This window comes from Microtus pennsylvanicus, chromosome 3, assembly GCF_037038515.1.
Source record: "Microtus pennsylvanicus isolate mMicPen1 chromosome 3, mMicPen1.hap1, whole genome shotgun sequence".
Lineage (NCBI taxonomy): Eukaryota > Metazoa > Chordata > Mammalia > Rodentia > Cricetidae > Microtus > Microtus pennsylvanicus.
The window spans coordinates 42,908,822-42,933,891 of NC_134581.1; the positions used below are offsets into that span (position 1 = coordinate 42,908,822).

The window sequence follows — 25,070 nt, forward strand, 5'->3', positions numbered from 1 at the left end:
ATGTGGCCTCTCTACCCTTTCTTCGGTTCCACACTCAAGCAACCATCACTGACAGGATCAGGAGATAATTCTGAGTTCTTAGGACTGTCCTTCCCCAAAGGGATTAGGGTCAGGACTAAACAACACCATGGCTTTACCATCTCCTCATTTTCAGGCACACAGAACAGAATGGGGCTTTTTATGAAGATTCTGGAAATGGAACTCAGGCAGCTCCCCTGGCTTCTCCTTTTTAATTTATCTATTTACTTACCTGCCTGCCTGTCTGTCTGTCTGTCTGTCTATCCTGAAACAGTCTCTCACTGAACCTGAAGCTCATCTGTTAGGCTAGTGTGGCTGACCAATATCAGCCCTTGTTCAGACACACGCTACTACGCCAGGCTTTTACAAGGTTCTGGGGCTCTGTGCTCAGCACCAGGGTCTACACATCGCAGGCCCCTTTCTGGATGAGTTATCTCCTAGCCCCAGTTTCATTTTTAATGGCTTAAATGAGGCTAGGCATGAGGGTTAGAACAGATAATAACAATAAACCGATGATCAGAAAGAACTGGGCACCATACAGAAACTATAAGACTTTATTTATAAGGCTTTGTGACCACCAGCCCAGTGGAACTCATATTCTTAGATCTGTGTTGCATGTCCACCTCTGAGCCTCTTCCCTACTCCTGACCCCAAATCTAATAGAGATCTAATCAGTTTTCTACACTTATTGGAGATGTCATTTCCTTTAAGGTTTACAGACTTCACTCCCCAACCAACCGTATCGGAAACCTGCTTGTTTCTGGAGTAACCTATACTTTCCCACTCAGACCACCCTAGTCTAAACTGTTTGTTTAGTTAGGATCAGAGATGAAATGGCCAGCTGAGAAAGCGGGCTGCTGTCTCAGGAAGGGTTGTGCCTGCTGATGCTTCGGTGGTGCCTCAGGCTGCCTGGCCACAGAAAGTGAATATATGCAGCTCTTCAATCAAAACTCGAAACCCTGCTTCCTGTGAAAATTTGTTTTTTACTAAATATCACCCTAGAGATTTAAAAAATAAAGGATGCAGACTTTCCTTCTTTCTTCTCCCTTGCGGAGTAGCCCCCAAAGCAAGGTGGGTCAACACGATCTGATTAGAAGGAGTACATAGGCCTTTGTTAAGACCTAACTAAGGGGAGCTAGAAGGAGTAGAGGGAGGGGAAACCGGTCAGGATGCATTGTACAGGAGAAGAATCTATTTTCAATAAAAAGATTGAATTAATTATACTTTGAAAATGACATTTTTAGTTGAAAAAGAATTCTATCACGTTTCCCCTTCCTTTGCTTCCTCCAACACCTCCCAGTTACCCTCTCCGCCCCTCCACTCTCAAGTCAATAGTCTTTTTTCTTTGGCTATTATTGTTACATACATGTATGTGTGCATGTATGTGCATGCACAATTAAAAATTCAAAATCACATTTATAGGGAGAGTTCCCTTTAAGATATCTGAGACATGAACTTGTGATATGGTTTATCAGGGAAGGTAATTAAAGATTAAATTACACCAAACGGAACTGTACAGACCCTGAAGATTGAATTTGATCCATAATTACTGTTGCCAGGACAACACAGCATCAGCAACCATGTGCTCACTGCAGTTACCATCACTCTTCCAATGTCCCACTAAACTCCGTTTCTCTCTGCCTCAAATGTTGCTCTCTAGTTCCCATGGTTACCGTCTGTTCCCAAGAGTTCTCGCAATGGCCATGTTCAGCAGAGTCACAAAGCAGGACCAGAGATGGTCTACAGAAGTGTTTTATTTAGCTCAATTAGGAAGATTTTTGTCTTTGAAATCTGAGCTAGCGTTTTAGAGTTGGAAGGCTTTATAGAACCGGTTTTCTTGAAAAGTGGGAAAATCTAGTGATACTGGGGCTGGGGAGATCATTAAGTTAAGATGAATTGCAGTGACTTGTGGGGAGGGAGGCTGTGCGGTCCAGTCAGCCAGATCCTCATCCTACACACGGTGGACAGATTCCACATATGCAGCCTGCTTATAGACAGTCATGCAGTGTCTCACCCTGGAGCAACGATCAACACACTAACAGGTACTGGCCAGAGCTGGTATCAGCTGGGCAGAACAAAAGGCTCTGGGCCTTAGCCCACAATGCTTTCAGACATTTTTTTTACATCCTTTATTTATTTACTTATTTATTTGTCTGTTTGTGTGTGTGTGTGTGTGTGTGTTTCCAAGACAAGGGCTCACTATGTTTCTCTGACTGTCCTGGATCTCATTCTGTAGATCAGGCTGGCACTGAACTCGGAAATCCACCTGCCTCTGCATCCCAAGTGCTGGGATTAAAGGTGTGCACTATTATACCTGGCATTATTATTTATTTTTATGCTATGTGTATGAATATTTGCCTATCTTGCATGTATGTATGGCATGTATCCATGTATGTATGTGTACCTCATGGGTGCAGTGCCTTAGGAGGCCAGAAGAGGGTGTCTGATACCCTGAACTGGACTTGAAGCCAGCTGTTAACTGAACAAAGGTCAAGTGCTTTTCATTGCTGAGCCATCTCTCCCTCACCCCATAATAATAATAATACTAACACTAATCAATAAAATAAAAAAACCAAACAACAACAACAATATATTATATATAATAATATATAATAACATTATTGTTGGGGACCAGTCTTCAAGAAGGGGGTTGTCTGCAGGGAATTCCCATTCTTCCTGGTGATGTTGATTGCCTGCCACCCCTCAACAAGACTAGTCTTAAAATGAAGATTTCATTGGCAACAGCAGCTGCTTCCCTCTCCCTACCCCCAAACAAAACAAAATTGCTTGATTGGAAGTATCAAGAAATAATATTGCCTGACTTCCTTTGGTAGTTAAACAGTGATATTTTTTCCTTTGGAACCTGATTCCCAGGAATTAGGAGATGTAAAATGTTTCAAACATTGAATATCTTGACCTGGGGAGATGACTCAGCAGATAAAAAGCTTGCCCCAAATGCATGAGGGCCAGAGTTCATATGCTCAACCTAGTCTGCCTGCAATCTGAGTACTCAGGAGACAGAGGGCATCTAGAGCAAGCCGGATAGCTAGATGAACTGAATTAGGGACCTCCAGAGTCAGTGAGAAACTCTGCCTCAACATATAAGGAGGTCACCACATGCATCGTCACACACATGCATGTTTACCTGCTCTCTCTCTCTCTTCTCTCTCTCTCTCTCTCTCTCTCTCTCTCTCTCTCTCTCTCTCTCTCTCTCTCACACACACACACACACACACACACACACACAAATGCACACAATCATACACACACTTGTATCCACACAAACATACACACACTCATACTCACACGTAGGTAGAAAAAAATTAATAATCTAAGGATGAGGTGGTGGTGATAAGCTGAAGAGAATATAAATCACTATTCTGACTATGATTCTGTGGGGGAGGGGTTTTTATTTGTGCAGCAATCATCATATCAACAAGGTAAATAAAACCTAAGCTAGTTCAAGTAAGAAAAAAAAAACAAACAAAAAAGATTGAGGGTGTATAGAGACAGTTCAGCAGCTAAGAACATCTATTATTGCTCCTGCAAAGCACCCAAGTTCAGCTCCCAGCACACACATCAGCCAGCTGACAGCTGCATGTAGCTCCAGCTCCAGAGACTCAGAAGCCTCTGACCTCTATGGATGTCCATACTCGCAGACACATGCATACATATAGTTAAAAACAAACAGATCCTTAAACATAAGATGAAAGACGCAAAAAGATAGAAAGACCTTCCATGCTTATGGGGTAGAAGATTTAACGTTGTTAAAATGCACATACTTCCCAAAGCACTCTATAGATTCTGTGTAATCTCCGTGAGAATCCCAATGGCATTCTTAGCAGAGCTATAGAAAACAATATTACGGTCATATGGAAGCCTCACCCCAACTCCCAAATCCCAAACAGCCAAAGCCATCTGGACAAACAGAGAAAAGATGGAGGCTTCACAACCCTTGACCTTGAAACACACTGCAGATCCAGAGTAAACAAAACCAGCATTCTATTGGAATAAAGACAGACACACAGACAGTCGAACAGTACAGGGGTCCCAGAAATAAACCTCCACATTTACAGCTGGCTGATTCTCAACAAAGATGTCAAACGCTTGCACTGGAGAAGTCTCTTCGGCCAACTGGCCTGGGGAAACTGGACATGCACCTGCAGAAGATCTAAACCTATCCCCTGCCTCTTACCCTTACAAAATTCAATCCAAAAGCAAGAGTTCAAACTCTGAAACTACTAGAAAGAAGAGCTGCGGAGACACTTCAAGACATTGCTACACGCAGTGGTTTCCTGGATGGAACTCACAAAATCCCAGGAAACAGAAGTATAAAAATGACAATATTAGATGAAACCAAAAAGTTCTACAGAGCACAGAACACAGCAGTGAGGAGATAACCTACATACTGGGAGAAAATAGTCTCAGACTATTCATTCGACAGACAGTTAATAGACAAAAAGTGTGCAATACTAAAAAAAAAATCAACAAAAAAGCAAGTGTCTACAACTTCTTTTTAAAAAAAATCAAAATGGTCTATGAAATATAGGAAATGAATAGGAGTTAGAGAAACGTAGGTCAAAACTGCATTGCAATCCCATCTCACTTCATTTGAAAGGGCAGGGCTTCTTGCTATTCCAGCTTTCTTTTAACATTGGTCTGTTTATCTACGTGTGTCTTGTCTGTGTGTCTATCTGTGTTCCTCTCTGTGTGTATGCCCCTGTATGTTACTGCATGTGTCTCTGCATGAGATGTCACTTGCGTTATTAATTTTAGCCCTACTAGTAAGTGTAAGGTAGAATCTCAAAGCAGTTTTGATTTGCATTTCCTGGATGGTTAAGGCTATTGAACATTTCCTTAAGGGTTTCTTAGCCATTTGAGAATTCTCTATTTAGATCTGTATCTCATTTTTAAATGAAATCATTTGTGGTTTTTTGATATCCAGTTTCTTGAGTTCTTTATATATTTGGGATATTAACCCTTCTATTGGCTATGAAGTTAGTAAAGATCTTTCCCCATTCTGTAGCTGCTGCCTTGTTCTATTGAGTGCTTTGCCTTACATCATCTGCCATGATCAAGTAGGCTTTATCCTAGAGATGCAGGATGGCTCATTATACAAAAATCAATCAATGTAGCTCACCATACAAATTGAAAGAAAAATAGAAAACACGTCATCATCTCATCAGATGCAGAAAAGGTCTTTGGCAAAATTCAACACCTTTTCTTGATAAAAGTTCTGAAGAGATTAGGAATACAAGGGACATACCTCAGCGTAATAAAGGCAGTTTGCAGCAAGCAAACCTATAGCCAACATCAAATTAAATAGAGAGAAACTCAAAGCATTTCCACTAAAATCAGGAACAAGACAAGGTTGTCTGCTGTCTCTGTAACAACTGAAGTCTTAGCTAGAGCAATAAGACAATTGAAAGAGATCAAGGGGATGCAAATTGGAAAGTAGAAGTCAAAGTATTGTAAGGAGTGAAACTGGGGGGTTGGATTTAGAGGAGAGGAGGGAGTGTTAAGGTGTTTGGTTAGCTTACCTGCTTTCCTGGTCTGCTCGGTTGGAGGCAGGGATGCTGCAATGAGTTGCGGGAAGGAAGGTGGGAGGAGATCTTAGCGATGATCTGTTCGGGATGGTGTCAGGAGGAAAGGGAGGCTGCCGCATGTGTTTTGCTACAGAATTGGGATGAGACTAATGTGGGCATTGGAACCGGAGGAACCGAAGGACGGGTGAAGACCTGCAGTCAGGTCTGCTTCCCGCTTCCCTGGGAGGAGGAAATTGTTCACATTCCTAATACTGTGTGCCCCTGACTTAATAGCAACTTTCTTATGGGGGTTAACAAAATAAAAGAAGACTGGAAATGTAACTCAGTTGATAGAGTGCTTACCTATCTTGGACAAAGTCCTGAGTTGCACCCCCAGCACCCTATGGATCAGCCATAATGACACACACCTAGAATTCTAGCAGTTGGTAAGTGGTGGCAGGAGGATCTGAAGTTCAAAGTCATCCTGGGTTGCACAGCCTGTCCAAGACTAGTCTGGCTACACGAAACCCCCATATGTGTGTGTGTATGTGTGTATACATGTATATGTATACATATCTGTATGTTAATTTCATATGTGTATATATGTATACACACAACTAAAGAAGAATGCAATAACTCCCGATGAACAGAGTCCGAAGAAACTGAAATGAACAAAAATACCCCCAAAAAGAATGATCATAAAAAGGTCAGTAAGATCCCAGAGAAAATAGGGCATAGGCTATGGATGAAGAGTTCAGGAAAGAGAGATTCGGGATAAGAACCATTAGTTTGTCAAGGAAATGAAGAATTCTGTGAACCAACAATACAGACAAAGCCTCAATGGATCAATCAAACAGAAGGAAGAAAATGTGATGTTGAAAAGACCCAGTCTTTGGAACTGTCCTGCTGACCACTGAGATTTCATCTCACACTAGTCCAAGTGGCAGTCATTAAGAAAACAAGACATGTTATTGAGGATGTAGACCAAGGGACCCTTCTTCCAGGAGTGTGAACTAGTCTAGGCACTGTGGAAGCCAGTGTAGTGGTTTCTTTAAAAAACTAAAGCTAGATCTTCCTGTGACCTGGATGGAAGACAGCACCCGAGAGACTTGCACATCAGCCTTTGCCACAGCGCTGTTCACAGGAGCTAAGCGATGGAACCAGCCTAGGTGGCCAGCAACACAGGGATGGAGGAAGAAATGTGCTCTCTACACACAATGGAAGTTTTTCATTCACAAATAGAAATGAAGTCATTCGTAAGAAAACAGATATGACTGGAGAGAGAATCATATTAAGTAAACTCATTTAGTATCAGAGATACAAATATTGTATATTTTTCTCTCATTTTATACAGATACTTAAAGCTATGCTTAAAGTATATGTTCACATCTGCTGTGAACATAGAAGTCTGTCTATGAGAACAGGAAGAAATGTCAGCAACTATGTTCTGTCTTGTACAGAAAGCCCAACATTTAAAAAGAAAAAAAGATACGGAAGGAGACAGCAAGAGACGAGAGAGGTCAGTAAAGGGCATGGAGATAAGAGGTCAATAGGAGCCTGTGGATAAGATCAAAGTAAGACTGCATGAAAGTGCCACGAGAAACCTGCTATTGCATAGAATTATGTTGTGCTCATAATTTTTACATGTCTATAGAGTTGAAAGAAATGAACATAATGCCAAACCAGGATTGCCCATCAAGGGCTCTCTGAAGAAATAGCAATGAGTTCAAGGAAATAAGACTTTTTTTTGGTGTATTATGAGTGTTTGCCTACATGATATATACGTACATAATACATACATACATACATACATACAAACATACATACATCTCTGCCTGGTGCCCACAGAAGCCAGAAGAGCATATCATCTCTCCTGGAACTAGTGTCAGATGGTTTTGATTCATCATGTGGATACTGGGAATGAAACTCTGGTCCTCTGCAGATCAGCAAGTATCCTTAACTGCTGAGCCTTTCTTTGGGCCCTAGAAATTCTGAATATTAATCATTTCAGTTTGTGAGGAAATATTGATTCAACAAATGCCTTTGAGACAATTTAATATCCATATGCAAAATAAAATGAAACTCAACCCTTGCCTCATACCTCATACATGAAATTTATGTAGAAGTAGAGCATAGCTTAACTATAATAGCTAAAACCAAAATCTCTCAAAGAAAGTACAGAGAAAAATCCTTATGGCCTTAAATTAGATAAAATGCAATAACTGGGAAAATATTTGTAAATCACACATTTGATTACAAATGTTTATTTAGAAGATATAAAAGCAGAAAGCCTTCAAAACACATCTGACTAGAGATTTAGGTTCTGAAGATATAATTCTTAGACCTCATTATCTGTAATCAAATAAAGAGCTTTAAGTAGATACTTTACCAAAGCCGTACAAATGGTAAATAAAACATAAAAAGAAGCTCAACTCTGCAAGTCACTGGGGAAATGTAATATAATGTCTCAGTGAGAAGCCAGTTATAGTAGCTCAATCTTGTAATTCCAGCAATTGGGAGTCCTGGGTTACATAGTGAGTCCCAGATCAGTCAAGGCAACAGAGTAAGACCCTGTTTTTTTTTTTTTAAAAAAAAAAACGAAGCCTTAGTGAGAGGCCACTTCTTCTCTCTAAGAATGGCTAAGAGTTAAAGGAGCTTAAAAATGAAGTCAAGAAGGGAACTCTCGTGTTTGCTTCTGAAGGGCTGAAAATACCGCAGTGACTTTGCCACACAACTTGGCGGTATCTCCTAATGCCGTAGCGTGCATTTAACACGTGATGAAATGATTTCATGTCTAGGTACACAGACAGGAGAAATGTCCACAAGAGCCTTTAATGTGGACATTCGTAGTAGTCATATTTATAGTTTATACAGCTGAAAACAACCTGAATGGACAAGGTTGATTTACGGATGAAGTGTGGTTCATTCATATAACAGAGTAAGCAACTGACTAATATCACACGAGACATTTGTAGATCTTAAAAGCATTGTGCAGAGTGTAGAAAGCAGGTGTTAAAGGCCTTGTGATCTCACTGCAGGCCATTTCAAAGAACGCAGCCCTGCAATGACAGAAAGCACACTGGAGCTGTGGGGACTGGGAATCAAGGGAAGAATTGATTGGTGAGGGGCCCAACAACTTTTTAAAAGCTTTTTTGGGAAGTGGGAGAGGTGGTAGTTTGAGACAGGGTTTCTCTTTATAGTCCTGGCTGTCCTGGAACCCTGTAGACCAGGCTGGTCTCAAACTCAGAGATCCACTTGCCTCTGCCTCCTGAGTGATGGGATTAAAGGTGTGCGCCACCACTGGCAGGCAGAAGGAATTTTAATTATGTGTATCTACATATGTCTGTGTGCATGTGAGTGAGGGCATCCCCAGAGACCAGGAGAATGTGCAACATCCCATGAAGCTAGAGTTATAGGGGTTGTGAGCCACCTGATGTGGGTGCTGGAGACTGAACTGGAGTCCTCTGTAAGAGCAGTGTACACTCTTAACTGCGGAGCCATCTCTCCACCTCTCCCCTAGCCTCACACCAACAAAAGTTTGTTTTTTTTTTTTTTTTTTTTTTAGGATAATGGCAGTATTCTATATCTTGATTTTGATTTCATTACACAACATGACCAAGTATACTATGGGCAAAAATCATCAAATTATACAGCTTAGATGATGAAGAATGGGGCTGGTACCATTATGAGTCTCTGAGATCCTAATCTGTGGTCATAACACCAAGGACACATAATGTGAAAACACAGATGTGGACTCTTACTATGTGGAAGTCTAGAGCTAAGTGTGAGAAGCAGTAGAGAGTTAAGAAGTAGAAGCCTTTGGAAGGTTGGGAATCAGACTCGGGAGTGGAGATGGTGGTTAATCACATATTCTAGCTTCGGTAAATATCAAAATTATGATTTTTTTTATAAGTGAAAACGTTTGAGATGAAAGGGTACTTCAGTCTAGTGGAGAAAAATGTTTGCAATACCAAAATATCTCAGACCAATAGAAACTAAAACCCAGTGATTCTTTCTTTGTTTTTCTTTCGGTGCAATTAGAACCTTCTAGGTATAGGAAACTCCGTCAGGCCCATAGCTACATCCCACAGCCTCGGTGATACTCAATAGGGCCTCATCACATCGTCTTTGTAAGCAGCTGTAGATATCAAATACACTATGTCTTGTCTGCAAAGTACATTATTTCCCCGAAGAGAGTGCACACACAGACTCGCCTATCTCAATGTGTTGAGCTACGCACTATGACTTTTACACTCTTCTTTACATCTGGTATACTCAACAGTTTCTTATCACATGCATTGTGTGTGTTTGTTTGAGGGCGACAAGCACACGCGGGAGTTAGAGGATATGACTTCACACATACACATCATAATATAGAAAACAATATATTTTTTATATTATGTATAATAATATTCACATGTATATTTAGAAAAGGGCATTAATCTGTGGGGTAGACAAGAAAAAGCTTTTAGTATTGCAGAGGACCAGAGGAACAAGAGACATCATTTAATTTTGATTCTTGTATCATACACATTAACTATGAATCAAATGGCAAAGACCATTTTGAAAACATTTGCTTATGGCAAAGTTCATTCTAGATTTTGAGCTGTCTTTTCTGGATGGTACTTCAGCAGAGCCTGGGGACTGGCCAGCTGATGAAGGAACAGAGACCCCTTAGTTTAGCAGCTTGGGTTTGGAGTAGCGAGGCTAAAGCCCCATTCGGCTCTACATGCTAAACCATGGAGCCATGCCTCCTAGCCTCCACGAAGAATGTTCTAAGTTTGTTTGAGACAGGTTCTCTCTCACTGTGTAGTCTGGGCTGACCTCAAGCTCACGATCCTTCTGCCTCAGTCTCCTAAATACTGGGATAGCAGGTGTGCACTGCCATGCCCACCAAAGCTTTGCTAGGAATTTGTTGCTGGGGGTTGAACCCAGGGCCATTGACACGCTAAGCAAGCTCTGGTCTGTTGAGTCCCAGCGCAGCCCTTCACAAAGACTTTTCATCAAGAACTTCTGACACTGAGATACAATAAAGGATAGGAAAGAACAGGGCAGAAACTCCGACCTTGTGGAAGCAGAAGTCACTGAGAAGAGAAAACGGAAAGGAGATGTGGATTCCATTCTCCTTCCGCATCCGCTTGTTTTCTGTTCTTTGTAAACAGAATGAGGTCACGCCTCTTGTTTTGTCAAGTCACAAATCTAGAAAACATGTTTTTGTTGTTTTTTTTTAAATAAAACTAAACAAAGTGTTAAATACTTTTTGGTAAAATGTTCAACTCCACACCTTCACAGGTCTTCTGTCTTCTTTCTGTTCCTTCATTTTTGGCTTCCAAAAAGGCATAGACGAAATGCTAAGCTGAAGCGTGCCTGCCATAGTAGGACTCCTTCAGACAGCCCCACTGAGGTGCTGAGTTTCCAGAGCTTGGACAAGGGCACCAGAGAGCATTTTGTCCCACAACACAAGAGTTTCTTTTTTCCTTTTCTTCTTTTTTTTTTTCATTTTTTCCTCTCTCTCTCTCCCTCTCTCTCTCTTTTTTTTTTTTTTTTGGAGGGGAGCTAGGTGGGTGGGTTCTGAGACAGGGTCTCTCTACACAGCGTTGGCTGTCCTGGAGCTCACTAGGTAGACTAGGGTGGCCTTGAACTCCCAGAGATCCAACGGCTTCTGCCTCCTGAGTTTCTGGGATTATTCCTGGCACGAGTGAGTTTCTATTCCTGACTACGGGTAAAGGCACTAGCATTGACGAGGTGAAGAGAGGAAGACTGCAAACAAAAGCCTTGTCTACTGCTTATCGTGAGTCCTACACTCCTCTGAGGCTATGCTTCGAAACCCATTCTCGAAGGACATTCTTCCAGCCCTGCGTCATCTTAAAGGGCAGAGGTTGAGAAACATTTCGTTGTTGAAGTGATCCAAGCCCGTGCATGCCATCTCTTCATCAAAATCCCACTTGCTGCTCTTGCTGGGCAGTGAGTATTGCTGCTGAGGCTGAGAGCCATAGGTGAGCAGGAAGGGGTCCTGCTGAGGGGAGTGGTACGAGAGGGAGGGCGCGTAGCCGCTGAAATCCATAGGTACTTTCTCTTCGTAAGGTTCGCCGCCTGGGTTGGACCACAGCGGATGGCAAGCAGTTTGCACTGCAGTTGCTTCCAGTGGAATCTGCTGGGGAAAGTGCTCCAGAGAGTTCTGGGAGGGGAAGAAGTCGCAGGGCCAGCTGGTCACAGGCAGAGGATAGCTGGGGTAGCACGCATCATCGCTGGGATTTCTCCCGAAGGTAGCATTTTTACTCCAGGCTTGCAGATCGTCGTAATCCGTGTAGACCCCGGGGACAGCAGACTGAAACTGATCTTCACTGCCGTAGATCCTACTGCTGGGGAATTTGCACTTCTCATAGAGCGGAGTGGGGTCCAAGGTGGAAGCTGGATCTTCCAGCTCAGTGGTTCCCCCCAAACTGTAGCTCTTGGGGAAGGATAGGCAATCATTCAGGGAGTTCTGCTGGGGAGTGTTAGCTATTAAAGATGTACTGTAACTGCTGGGCAGTTGGACGCCTTCCTGGAATGACCAAGTTAAAGGTAAACTTCCCTGACTTGGTATTTCACAGGGAAGAGCCTGGAAAGGGAAATGAACACTCACGTTAATAAGTTAAGCGAATCCACATGGCTACCCCAGGCTCCCCTGAGTTATTCTGCAAATATCCCTCGATAAGATCACCTTCATTCCTGGCATACTACGACCATAGGCACAGCCTCTCCACAGCTTCTGGGAACCGGCGAGAGGAGAGGGAGATTGACTCCTAAGCCAGTTTACAACTTCCTAAACTGTGAGGACCCCGGTGCACTCTGGAGACACACTGGCTGTTTAATATGCTTCAGATAGCAGATAGCTAACTGCCTTTTTGCAACATGTATAGGAGGTTATCTAAAAAACAAACAACACACACACAGAACCCCCAAACAAAACAGCCCTGCAGGTTCCCAGAGTTATGCTAGTCCTGGTACAGCTCTCAGGGACATCAGTCTGGCCCACATCCACCTCTTCCTTTTCCATCTCTCCCACCTGGCCTGGGCCAGTGCCTAGTGTGAGAGATCACGGTATTGTTGAGCTTAATTGGTTTTCTCCTTTAGAGGCTTTTCTCTGAGCTCATGGAAACTACACAGAATAGAACATAAACTGGTCAGCGCTAATTTCTTTATGTAGATGGAGTAACTATATTAGCCCTGAGAAGAAGAAGCTGCTAGGTCTCTCTTACATGGTTCATTATGTAAACTCTCCCCTCAAAGAGGATAGTCTGAATGGAGGAGAGAAAGATTCTGTCCAAGTAAAGCGTCAGAGATGCACCGGGACTAAGATGAAGGGCGAGGGCCAGTCGTGTGGATTTGGGTGCTCAGGTCTTGTGTCACAGAGTAAATCACGATTCCTTCTAGATAAGGTACCCTTAAAGCTCTCCAAGTGAGAATTGGCACTGTATCAAACAGACAAGCCTGCTCTGCTGTGAAGCCCTTGCAGCACTGCACTTTTTGATACAGGCCACGCTCGCCTCTACGGCTGGAGGGGGCCATCATTTGCAGAAACTTCTTTTTATTTTCCCCCCTTTAAAAAAACAGAGTCTCACTATATAGTCCAGGCTGGACTCCGACTCTGCATCCTAACTGCTGGTATATCTCTGTCCCCAGAGCTGGGATCACACTAGAGAGCATCCAGCTTAACAGCAGTCTGATTATTTAGATTAACAGTTCTCAAACTGTGGGCTGGGACCCCTTGCGGGTCGTGTATCAGATGTCCTGCATCTCAGGTATTTGCATTATGATTCATAACAGTAGCAAAAATTAGAGGTATGAAGTAGCAATGAAAATAACTTTGTGCTCATCACAGCATGAGGATCTGTATTAAAGAGTCACAACATTAGGAAGGTTGAGAACCACTGACTTAGAGGAAACTGCTCAGACACATTCAGGGCCCTGTGGCCGTAGACCATCTGATTATTTTGACAAGCTAAGAAAACCATCTGTTCTAGGGATACGGAAACGTGAAAACAGAAACTCCAAAAGCATAAGGCTGATAACATTTTGTGGAGATTATTTAGATCAATTCTGATTTTACTGGAACTAAAATATAGAGTTGCCAAATATAGGTTAGATACTGATTCAAGCTCCTTTTTAAAACTTATGATGAGTCTATGACCATACTGAATATTTGCAAGCCTGTTTCAAATGTGGTGAAAAAGATATCTCAGATTTAGTTTGTCCAGTGGATGCTTGCTTCTAGATAGGCCAGATAGAAGAATGTCAGCTGCTTTCATTGGTCAGTAAGAGACTGGGGCGATCTACCATGCCCATTGCAGGGGTGAGGCCTCCATGCACGGGTGAGCACATTTAGGGCAGCTGACCTTAGTTTCCGGGCTCCCCTTCATCCGCAAGGAGCCAGAGGCGGATGCCATGTGCACCTTCTTCATTGCTCTTCTCGCCTCTGCTTCTAGCTTGGTCTCTGGTTTGGGATGGTCGTGTTCTCCTTTTGACTGGAGAGAGAGGCAAAATAGTAGAAATGAAGCAAAACTTAGTAACGGGATTGCACTTCACGGGGCGTAGCTTTTGTTCTCCGTCCTGTCCTCTCCTTGGTGTTAGCAAGGCCGCCTGCTCCGGCAGAACTCTTCCCAAGCCCACTGAGCTCATGCCTGCCTCCTGTCCTTTCTCCTAGGCTGTCCTCGTAGTGTCTGCTAGCCAGGCTCGTCTTCTGCCCCTTATGTATGTAAGGTGCAATGCTTACATGCATACCGCTATTACCTCTCCAGTTGACAGAGTAAGAAACTAGTGAGACCCAGAGAAAGGGTGCCATCTAGATAACCTCTCTCAGTGGCGCTGGATTTCCACAGCCAAGGTGGGAGTGAAACATTCAGCCCTTGCTTGAGCTGGCATTAACTGGCTGGTAGCTGACGTTCAGCTGCCGTGGTAACAGCCGAGTCACAGCTTGGGAGAGTTGATTTGTCAGCCCTCCATGGGCACTCTGACGCCAGAGCCTACTCCTCACCTGTCTACATCCGGGCCCCACTAGCGTTCCTTACAAAGCCTGCAGAAAACCCCGGTTTCCGGGAGGAATCAAGTTGTTTCTGTGGGCAGCGCTAGTGCTGAGTCAGTTGGGGCTGCGGAAGGCCGTGAGCTGAAAGCTAGGCCTCCTCTCTCAGGGGTGGAGGCACTCAGCCTTCCTGGGTTTCCCGGGCTCCACCTCTGGTGAAGTAGGGCGCGTGGGCATTTGCTCTCCCAGAGGGTGGGCACAGTCTCATAGACCCCCTACACCCCCAATCACTGATAAACATGGTAGACACCTGGCACTTGAAATAGAAGTCGAGTAAATAACTCAAATCCAACCTGGAAAAATATGAAGCGACCGTCGTGCCTCCAGAAGTTGGTGACCGGAAAGCCCCCGTGGCCGCGGCAGGGAATGAGCTTCAGAGGACCATTGCAGTTGGGACAGCACTTCCCTAGAAGAAGGGTAGGAGGCAGTTGACTGGACCACCCGGGCTGAGTCTGGGCTGCCCTGCTGGCTTTCAGTGTTGGTTCCAGGATAGTGGAGAGGAACCTCTCCGCACCGTCCCTGCTGCTCCCCTCGGCTGGATCTAACCCGTGACCAACGGCCAGCTGGGCTCACACACGGATACACTCAACAGCTGCCTGACCGGTGTGATTATTTTACAGGTCAAAGCACTCCGAAGAACAAAAGTTCCCCCTACTTATTTCCTATTATTAAGTATTCTTTCTAGAGAAAAAGTATTTTATTTCATGATTAATAATTCAGATTTAAGGGGCAAAGCCACTAGGGAGAGAAAGAACACCATCAATAAATTTCCACTCGGTTGTAAATGATTGAGAGGAAGTTTGGAACACACACTGGGAAAGAACACAAAGTAACTTGAGGTGTAACTTGTGGGTTAGGCACGGGAAGACTGGGAGCATCTATTTCACAATCCAGTGAGTATGATATAGAGAAGGGAAAGCAAGCATCTCCATGGTAACAAGGGCACAAATCTAAACGGGCAAAACTGAGTTTATAAATTCAGTTGTGCCACTCCCAAAGACTGGGTTCACTGAGCTCTCCCAGGGGACTCAGGGGCCATGTAGCAAGTCTGTGAACCAATTTCTCCTGAACTTTCCGTGAGCAGACCTCTCTCCCAAGCAATGGGGGCCTTCATGAGGGGGCTCTGCACACGGGAGGCCTTGCAGGCAGAGATGGGGGGTGATGGGTGCCTCCCACTTAGTGCTCCATCAGAATGCCTGGCCTGTCACCTAACTCCAGTGGGAGGGCTGACTGGGCCCCTGGGACATGTCCACCCTGGCTGGAGCATCTACACAGACTCCCGGCCTCCTGCTGCTGCCCCCAAGCCTCACTCACTCTGCTGCTTCTGCCTGGCTTTGTCACAGATGGCGGGTCTCAGGTAGATCTTGCGGCCCTCCTCGGTGGAGCAATCCCGGCTGCACACCACCACGCCCAGGCAGGACTTCTTGAGGATGCGGGAATTGTGGTTGTTGGTGTTCCGCATGGCCCAGCTGCTCAAGTGGCGCTGGGCGTTCCTGTCCTCAGAGCTGTAGATATGTTTCACATAGGAGTCCGGCCACTCCTGGAACCAGTCAGTCTTTTTCACATTCTGATGGAAACACAAAGATTCTGTTTACGGTTTTGTCCAGAAAACCCACTCATCCGCCGCTGTAGTGTTAATAGATGTAAAAGATATCTGGGCCGGAACAAGAGGCCATTGGAAGAGCTTTACCTGATTTTAATCCTGGTGGTGAAATCTGGGAACACTAACAGTTTATTCTCACCTTCCCAGTGCTGTGACCCCTTAATACAGTTCCTCGTGTTGTGATGACCCCCAACCATAAAATTAGTATTATTACAATTAAAATTATTGCTACTTCATAACTACACTTTTGCTGCTGTCATGAATCGTAGCATATCTGTGCCTTTTGAGGGTCTTTAGGTGACCCCTGTGAAAGGGTCATTCGATCCCTAGAGGGGTCGTGACCCGAAGGTGGGGAACCTCTGGCAGCACAATGGTGGCAAAGCGTCTGCTGTGTCTATCAAGCGGTTGGTCTCTTGCAGCAAGATGAGCTAGAGCTCAGCCCTTCTGACTTCTGCTGTTTCTCCAGTCCTTGGAGACAACAGTAACGGCCACTTCTCAGTGAGAATTTTGTGGGTGGAGTAGCCTCGCCATGCTCTTTCCTAATGACTACGGAGAGCACAGAGAGATAATGACTCAGACCACACTGGTTGCCAGGCTGGGAGTCTCAGTCGCCAGGCAGGCAATGCGGAGCTCCGGGTCGGAGAGGTCTGGAAGCTCACGTTTCCCTCCATGGGCAGTTTCCTTGTTATCCTCTACTCCCAGACACGCAGAGGACTCCGGCTGAGCCTGTGTGCTTCCCTGCACTGCCTTATTTCCTGCATGTGAACATCTAACTGGACTCTGTTGTGCAAGGTCAGAGCTGGGGCTCAGGGGGTCTCGAGTTCCGATTCGGCAAGAGAAGCAGCTCTGGCAGCAGTGGGTGGTGGCGGCCACTCAGGTATTGCAAAGCAGCTGTGGTGGCAGCTCTCATGCTAAATTTTGAAGCCCAATATAATCACCCTAAAAAGAGGTCCCTAGAGCATCAGTCGCTTTGTTTGCTGTTCTGTTCCTGCGTGTGTAAAATACGGACAATGAGACTCTCCTACTGCAGGAGTTGTGAGGCTTAAATATCATGCATATAAAATACTAGTCACAGCCTCTAGCAAGCTGTAGGCTGGAAACAAACATAGTTGCTGGGTGTGGCTCTTTTTGCCACGTCCCACAATTGGGACTGATGTTGCGTGTGAGAGATCCTGCCTAGCTCCTAGAAGGAGAATCATCCTAGGTTGACTCTGCCCATCATCATGACTCTCAGAGACCTGACACAGAAATAAGAACAGTTTTCATTTTGACGATTCTTCAAGGTCATGGTAGAAGACTCTGGGAAAACCAGAAAAAGAAATCAAGCTACCAACTCTTTGCTTTCCCTACAAGAACATACAATGTAAGTAAGCTAAGCCAAGGAACGTCTGAAAAGAAACGAAGGCAAACACCAGTGCCGGGAAGTGTGAGCAATCCCCTGGGTTAGACTGCTGTCCTAGAGGAAGGGGTTCAATAAATAAAGGCCTGCATTGCTGGAGGCGCCCCCTGAGGCCCAGAGGGCAGCTATAGTACCTCTCTATTGGTACCCACAGCCAGGGCCGCTGAGCCCAACTATCTGCTCCTTCGTGGGGGACTACGGCCTTGATGTGGTTCAGGGTCCGCGTGAGAAGCCCTCTATAACCTCAACACCTGCCATCTTTTTTTTCTTTTTCCTTCTGACTGAAAGTGTAATCAATGCTTCCAGCTTTCCATCTCAGAAAAGCATAGCAGAGTATGTTAGTTCACTTTTAAAAGATTTATTTTAGCTTTTGATTATGCATTTGTGTGGAGAGTGGTGTGTGCACATGAGTGCCGGCACCCAGTATGCGTACTGGGAACGGAACCTAAATCCTCTGCAAGAGCACTGAGCACTCCTGATTAACCTCTGAGCCATCTCTCCAGCACTAAGTATTTTACTTTTGAAATAATCAAAATGCAGATTAAAACACTAAAATATATATTTGCCTTTAATCATTTTAACTATAAAGAATTGGTGGACTTGATTTTTATTATCCTTTAATGCACACAGGTATCAAGATGAAGAGAGACAGGGGGTCAGATACTTAGAGGAAAGCAGGGATTTCTGTGCAAATGCCCCCCACACCCACGAAGGTCAGAACTACAGAGCCATGAGACAGGAGAAGTGAAATGTATCCATGAGAGCCCTCTCACGCTCTGACCAAAGCAAAGACTTCATGTGTGTGAGGAGGAGGTGACTCTCAACGCCTTTGAAGCTATTTCTTCCCAAATGGCACCCCCGACACCCTAGTTTTCTACTTCCCTTAGTGAGGCAGTAGTATGAAGGGAGGGTCTACTAGAGGGAAGCATGAGCCCACAAAGCTCTTCTCTTGGCTGTTGTTTATTTATTCTATAGTTTGCCTGGACCGTCAGTGGAATGTTTGGCAACGTTTTATATTAAAATTGGGACGATGGTGGATCCATCTGGATCCGAACGTCCAAGAATCAGAAGAGTGTGAGGAGGGCATTTCTGAAAGTCCATATAATTCGCCACCAGGGACATAAAGTTTTAAAACTGAGAACACTGATTCTTAACCTTGCTAGCAATTCCCAGAAAAATGCTCTCTCCTTTTTAGAACCTTTGTTAATTTAATTTCTAACTTTTCATAAAACGCTTTCTTCTTTTTAGACACTTTGTTTACTTTAATTTCTAACTTTTCATGAGTAACTCTTTGTTTTTGCTCTTGGTTAAGAAGTTTATAATTGAAAGGGAACATCTTTAAGTTTTTCAACCTGTCACATCTAACAAATCTATATTTTATCATCTCGGGAAGCATCATTAGGAATTTAATTGATATTCCTATGACTTCTCAATACTTCTTTACAAAAAAATTTAATCCTATAATTTACTCAGTAGCTCTTAGCCGTATGAGAACACAAGGACACTCTTTATATGACCTTTGTTTTAATTTAATTTAGTCATTTGGAGTTTTAATAGGCTATTGTAAAAATTATTTATTACTATTATATAAAACTAATAAAATCAAAATATTCATATTATGAGTAAGGTGAGGTGGATTTCACCTATAATTCTAGCAGCTGAAAGGCTGAGTCCTAAGGGTTGTTTCCAGGCCAAGGCCAGCCTGGGCTACAGTAAGAGACTATTTCAAAAAAAAAAAAGAAAGAAAGAAAAGAAAAAACAAAACCAAAAATTTTACATCAGGTTATTACATTAAATTAATTTTCATTCTTAGTATAGTCTACTCTCTTTTTTCGAGACAGGGTTTCTCTGTGTAGCTTTTTGTTGTCCTGGAACTTACTCTGTAGACTAGGCTGGCCTCAAACTCACAGAGATCTGTCTGCCTCTGCCTCCCAAGTGCTGGGATTAAATGTGCCACCACCAGCCGACAGTATAGTCTACTCTTGTATAAAGCAATTGTCTTCCAGCATAAATAACTTATTATGCATAACTCCTTTATATTAGTATTGCCAAATAGAACAAGAACCTCTCTCTCTCTCTCTCTCTCTCTCTCTCTCTCTCTCTCTCTCTCTCACACACACACACACACACACACACACACACACCCCACACACTAACAAGGGCCCAACTAGCCCAAGTTAGTTTTAGACTCACTATGTAGCAAAGGCGGGCCTTTTCTTAGGGTTATGGAAATACAACACAATACTCATACCCAGCTTTTCAAACACCTTAAGATAATCAGTTAAAGAAAAAATTATATGTTACTAAAAACAAAACAAAATGTCAGGTGTGGTGGCACACACCTTTAATCCTAGCATCAAAAAGGCAGAGGTAGACAGAGCTCTATGAGTTCAAGTCCATCCTGGTCTACATAGCAAGTTCCAGGCCAGCTAAGGTTACATAGTAAAACCCTGTAACAACAGCAACAGTAACAAAAGAAAACAAAACAGACTCTCACTTTGACCCTACAGATAACTTTTTGAAGTGAATCTGCCTCTTCTAGGTCAACTATAGATGGATGGAATTCTAAATGTCGTCATGCTTCAACAAAGGTCTTTGCATCAGGAATTGCTAGCAATCCTGCTATTTCCCACCTGAGGAGAGAAGTTCCATATTGCTAGGTCAAGTTCCAGCTTTCACACTCTCTTTCACTTCCAACTCCTCTCTTTTCCCTTCCCTTCCCCGCTCCTACCTCTCAAGCAAAGGGTGTGTGATGGGCAAGAGCCCATCATCACAGATGCAGGAATGCCCCCACTGCCATTGCACCGGAAGCTCAGGGTGGTAGAACCTCAGACCCAACAACAAGGTCTCCTCAGGTAACCACGGGTGTCCATGTAGTCCCAGGAGAGCTTGGGGTCAAGTAGGAGGCAGACAGAGAGGGTGAAGTTACAAGTGTCTGTGTGAGAGACAACCTGACATAGCCTTGCAGGATAATAGGAATTGATGAAGAATGCAGAATTGGGTTTGCCCCTTGCCTCTTCAGTGCCTCCGCACATCTGATTGCTTGTGATTACATGCAGGCACCTGGCTCTACAGAGAGTTCAGACAGCCACACTTTGGGGCTTATCCTCTGTGAAGGCAGAAGGAATTTTGCTGGCTAAAATTTTGGTCCAGCCATGAACTAATTGGAGCTACAGCCCCTTGATATGCGACCCCACTGTTATAAAGAATGCTGTCTCTGTGAATTCAAGCCTTGGAACTGGGTTGATGGTACAGCCCAGTGGTAGCCTGGAGCCCTGTGTTTGCCCGCAGTACTACAGATCAAAACGGAATTAGTTAGGCATCATGAAACTTGAAATCTTAGCGAAGGCAAAAGCAAAAGGATCTTGAATTTGTAGCTACAATGAGCCTCATAGTGAATTCAAGTTCAGCCTGGGTTACACAGTGAGCTCTAGCCTCAAAACAGACAATCAAAATAACAACAGGAACAACAAAACCACCACCAACAAAACAGCCAGATTGGAAGCCTTCGTGTTGTTTTGGTCATGGGTTTGACCGGCAACTGCCCAGTACTTGGCAATAAAATGATTGAGGTGTCTGTGGTGTTTCTAGAACAACCCTTCTTCAGCTCAGGAAAGCCAGTGAGAACAGTGGGCGATCTATGCCTTGTGAAATGAATGCTGTTTAACAGAAAAGGGCATTGAGTGTCTCCCCAATTTTCAGTCAAAAAGGAAAATAAACGCTACAGTTTTGTCTCTCAGCTGCCACAGTCTGTGGGACAAGTGTAAGACTCCCTGGGACCATGTAATACACATTCTGAGTGAAAGCAAGACAAGACCAACACCGGACATTTGCTGCTTGGGCTCTACAGTGATTAATTTTGCAGGTGCAAATGTAATTTAAGGGGAATAAAACAGGAAAGCGCAACCGGCGTAGTACGCTGTCCTGGAATAAGACTTCCATCCATGATAGTGTAGTCAAGAGCCTGTGCTTCTGGGCTGACACCACAGTGAATGTCTTGAGAGAAATAGGAAGCTGGGCATGTGGGCACACAGCAGTAATCCACCACTCAGGAGGCAGAAGACACCAGTTTGAGACTAGCCCAGTCTATGACATGAAGTCCAGACTAGCTAGGCAAAGCTACACAGTTCCAATTAGCTGAGAGACTGAGGCAGGAGGCTTTCTATGAGTTCAAGGCCAACCTAAGCTACAAAGGGAATTTTAGCCCATTCCAGAGTGAGATCCTGTCTCAACAGCCTGAATAAATAGGAATGGAGAGATGGTTCAATGGTTAAAAATTCTTGTTGCTCTTCCAGAGGAAATGTGTTCAATTCCCAGTACCTACTTGGCTCACTACTGACTGTATCTCTAGTTCCAGAGAATCCACTGGCTTCTCTTAGCCTCCGAGGGCACCAGGTATGTACATAGTGCACAGATATACACACAGAAGGAAGGAAGGAAAAAATGTAAATAAACAAGAACAAACAAATAAATGAAACCACTCACTGGGCCCAGACCGACACTTCTAGAATCCCTGGCAATCAGAATCAATAGGTACAGAAGAGATCACTGCATGCTGCAGCATTTTCAGGAGGAAAAAGGATTTGAGGAGAGGCAGCTAATTCTCAGAGGCCCTACAAGTAGAGAGAGGTACAGCTGGAACTCAAATCCAGGGCTGTTGTCTCCAGATCCTCAGTTTCTCATTGGATAACCTCTGCCTTTAGATTGCTCTGAAACACACAAGCCCAATTGCTGAAAGCTTTCTGAGATCTTTTATTTTTCACCTTAACTGGTTGTAGATATGATTTCGGAGTTCGAATCAAGCCAGATTTGCATGGGGTCGTGTCTATTCAGACTGAAAGATGTTTGTACTTTTTTTTTTTTTTTTTTAGTTTTTCGAGACAGGGTTTCTTTGTAGCTTTGGAGCCTGTCCTGGCACTAGCTCTTGTAGACCAGGCTGGCCTAGAACTCACAGAGATTTGCCTGCCTCTGCCTCCCGAGTGCTGGGATTAAAGGCTTGCGCCACCACTGCCTGGCTTGATGTTTATACTTTTAATTACTGCCCTGAGTTTTACAAGCCGAATAGCTTTTTCCTAAGCAACCTTTCACCTGTTCAGTAACTGCAGAGGGTCTGTTTCCAGAGCAAGAGTACACATGTTTGCCATGGGCTTTCCTGTGCAGTGGCCTAAGGAGTCAAGAATGCTATGGAAATTCATGCTGGAACAAGAGCTTTGGGGCCCCGAGTGTCCCTCCAGGGAAATTGTTCTTTCTCTTTGTTTACGGAGCTGATGAAGGATATGAATCCTCCATCCGGGATAATTGTATGCTTTTTTTTATCTTTTTAAGATCAGCCTCAGACTTGTGGTGATTTTCCCGTCTCTGCCTCCTGTGTGGTGGGGTTATAGGCATACACCAGCACATCTGGAAAAATGCTTGTGAGGACACAGGGCTGCCCTGCCTGCCTGCCAAGTTCTTCCATATCTGCTGACCTCAGCTGTACATACTATCTTCAGCTCACATTCTCAGGGTACAAACATGAAATTAAAAATAGGGAGAAATATGGGCCACTGAGCCAACAGCAATTCAAATTGACTCTAAAGTTCCCTAAAATAGCTATTGCAATTGCAGTACAAATCAGGAGCAACTCCCAATGCAAGTCTGGAAAATGGATGTTTGCCTGGCTTAGTGATAGCTTATTTGCCCCCTTGAATGAATGGGCTTATTTTCTGTCTTTTAGTTTTCTCCACATCCACCAAAGGAGATCTAAGGGAGAAGTTTAGAGAAAACAAAGACACAAAAAGAAGTGTCCATTAGAGTGAGAACCCAGAAAAGTCATGAGCTGAGACCAGAATCCCCAGCCCTCCTCCCTGTTTGCTCCCCAGGATCAGACAGACATTTGGTAGTAGTGGACTCCGGGCTTAGAGTTTGTGGTTACAACGTTCAGTCAAAGTATCTTTAAATACCAAGAAGAGAGGACAAGATAGTCAGGAATGATAAACATGGTCTTAATTAATGCTTTCCACCGAATTAGAATTCAAAGATCAGTTGCTAGCCAGGCCTGTGATCCCAGCTCTTGGGAGGCAGAAACAAGAGGATTGTGAGTTCAAGGCAAATTTGAGTTCCTTTGGGGTATTTAATGCTAACTTAGGCAGCTGAGTAAGGCCCAGTCTCTCTCTCTCTTTTTCTCTCTCTCTGTCCTGGGTAGAGTAGAAGCCACCCATGAGCCAATCCCTCAACACTGCCTATGTTGCCCCAAGGGCACCGCTGCTCAGAAATTCCAGCTCCAGGGTTAACTGTTTAAAGTTCTACAGCAAAAAGGTGCTATGGGGTCTTATGTGTTGCTATAAGTCAGACCCCTGGCAAATACTGTGAACTGAGAGCGAGCCAGCTTCAACAGGGAGAAAACAGTGCTTTCTTTATTTAGGTTTATTCTTGGGGTGTCTAGAAAAGAAGGAGGTACCCAGATTCTAGGCCTTACATCTCCCCTTGAAGAGGGGTTGAAGCTCTGAAGTTGTTTCCCAGCTAGGACCTCACAGGTTCCCTTCTAGAACCTGGCAGGTTAATTGTCAGCCAACAGAGCCACACGCCAGGGGCAGTCCTGCAGGCACATACCTGTGGCAGTTTCATGTCATTTATATCCCAGCTCAGTATCTCTTTGTCTTCAGGATCAAAGTCGTCCGGTTCCATGATAAGGTCGGGTCACCACAGGCTTCCCCCTGCTCAGCTTCTCAGAGACGTGCTAGAAAGCTCTCGCTCTTGAAACTGTGTCTGGCCACGCAAGCAGCCCAGGGGCTTGTTTTCCAAAGCTAAGAAAAGAGACGATAGCAACGCTGATGATTTAAAAGATTAAAAACTGTGAAGCCAGATGTGTGGTGGTTTGTACCCCAGAGCCTGAGGCAGAAGATTGTCATGAGTTCAGGGCCAGCCTGAGTTACAGTGGGAGACTGCGTCAAAGGAGGGCGGTGGTGGCTGAACAGGCAAAGGTGTTCGCCACCAAGCCTGAAGATCTGAGTTCCGTTCCTGGACCCCACATGGCAGAAGGAGAAAGCCAACTCCCACAAGTTTGTCCTGTACCCTCTGTACTGGTGTACACACACTCATAAGTGTTAAAATAAAAGCAAAAAACAAGTAAAACAATAGAAAAATTCACTTATCGCCTGTCCGCTAGAAATAGCTAATCCGCTGACATTTTTGCAAGTACCGACGGCTAAGGAAAAACAAACCGCCAAAGCCACTAGGCTGGCTGCAGTGAACTTGTCTGGGGTTCCAAGACACCGGCCACAGCTTTTGTCTTCAAATTTGGGTTTCCTTCCTCATTGCTAGATGTCTTCGTTATGAGAGTCTTTAGAACTGTTATTGTCTGGAGCCAATGGCTTAGACCTATTTTATATAAATTATATAAATTTACATAAAGATACACAGTGAACCTAGGATATATCCCCATAGCGATTTAGATTAAGAAATATGTTCATAGATAAACTCCCA

At 44.1% G+C, this 25,070-nt stretch overlaps 1 protein-coding gene across 1 annotated transcript; it reads right to left on the bottom strand.

Moving 5' to 3' along the window:
* Positions 1-11,403: 11,403 nt before the first annotated feature.
* Gcm1 (glial cells missing transcription factor 1) lies at positions 11,404-24,272 on the bottom strand. Its single transcript, XM_075967743.1, has 5 exons — positions 24,198-24,272; positions 15,919-16,171; positions 14,898-15,010; positions 13,922-14,050; positions 11,404-12,144 (listed from the first exon to the last, which is right to left on the bottom strand). The coding sequence occupies exons 1-5, from the start codon at positions 24,270-24,272 to the stop codon at positions 11,404-11,406; spliced, it is 1,311 nt and encodes a 436-aa protein (XP_075823858.1).
* Between the last annotated feature and the right edge of the window lie 798 nt (positions 24,273-25,070).

Coding starts and splice junctions, on each gene's coding strand:
- Gcm1 (XM_075967743.1), bottom strand. CDS start 24,272: ATGGAACCGGACGACTTTGATCCTGAAGACAAAGAGATACTGAGCTGG. Junction 15,011..15,918: donor AGCCAGGCAGAAGCAGCAGA/GTGAGTGAGGCT, acceptor CCCTTCTTCTAG/GGAAGTGCTGTCCCAACTGC. Junction 14,051..14,897: donor GTCGCTTCATATTTTTCCAG/GTTGGATTTGAG, acceptor CTCTCTCTCCAG/TCAAAAGGAGAACACGACCA.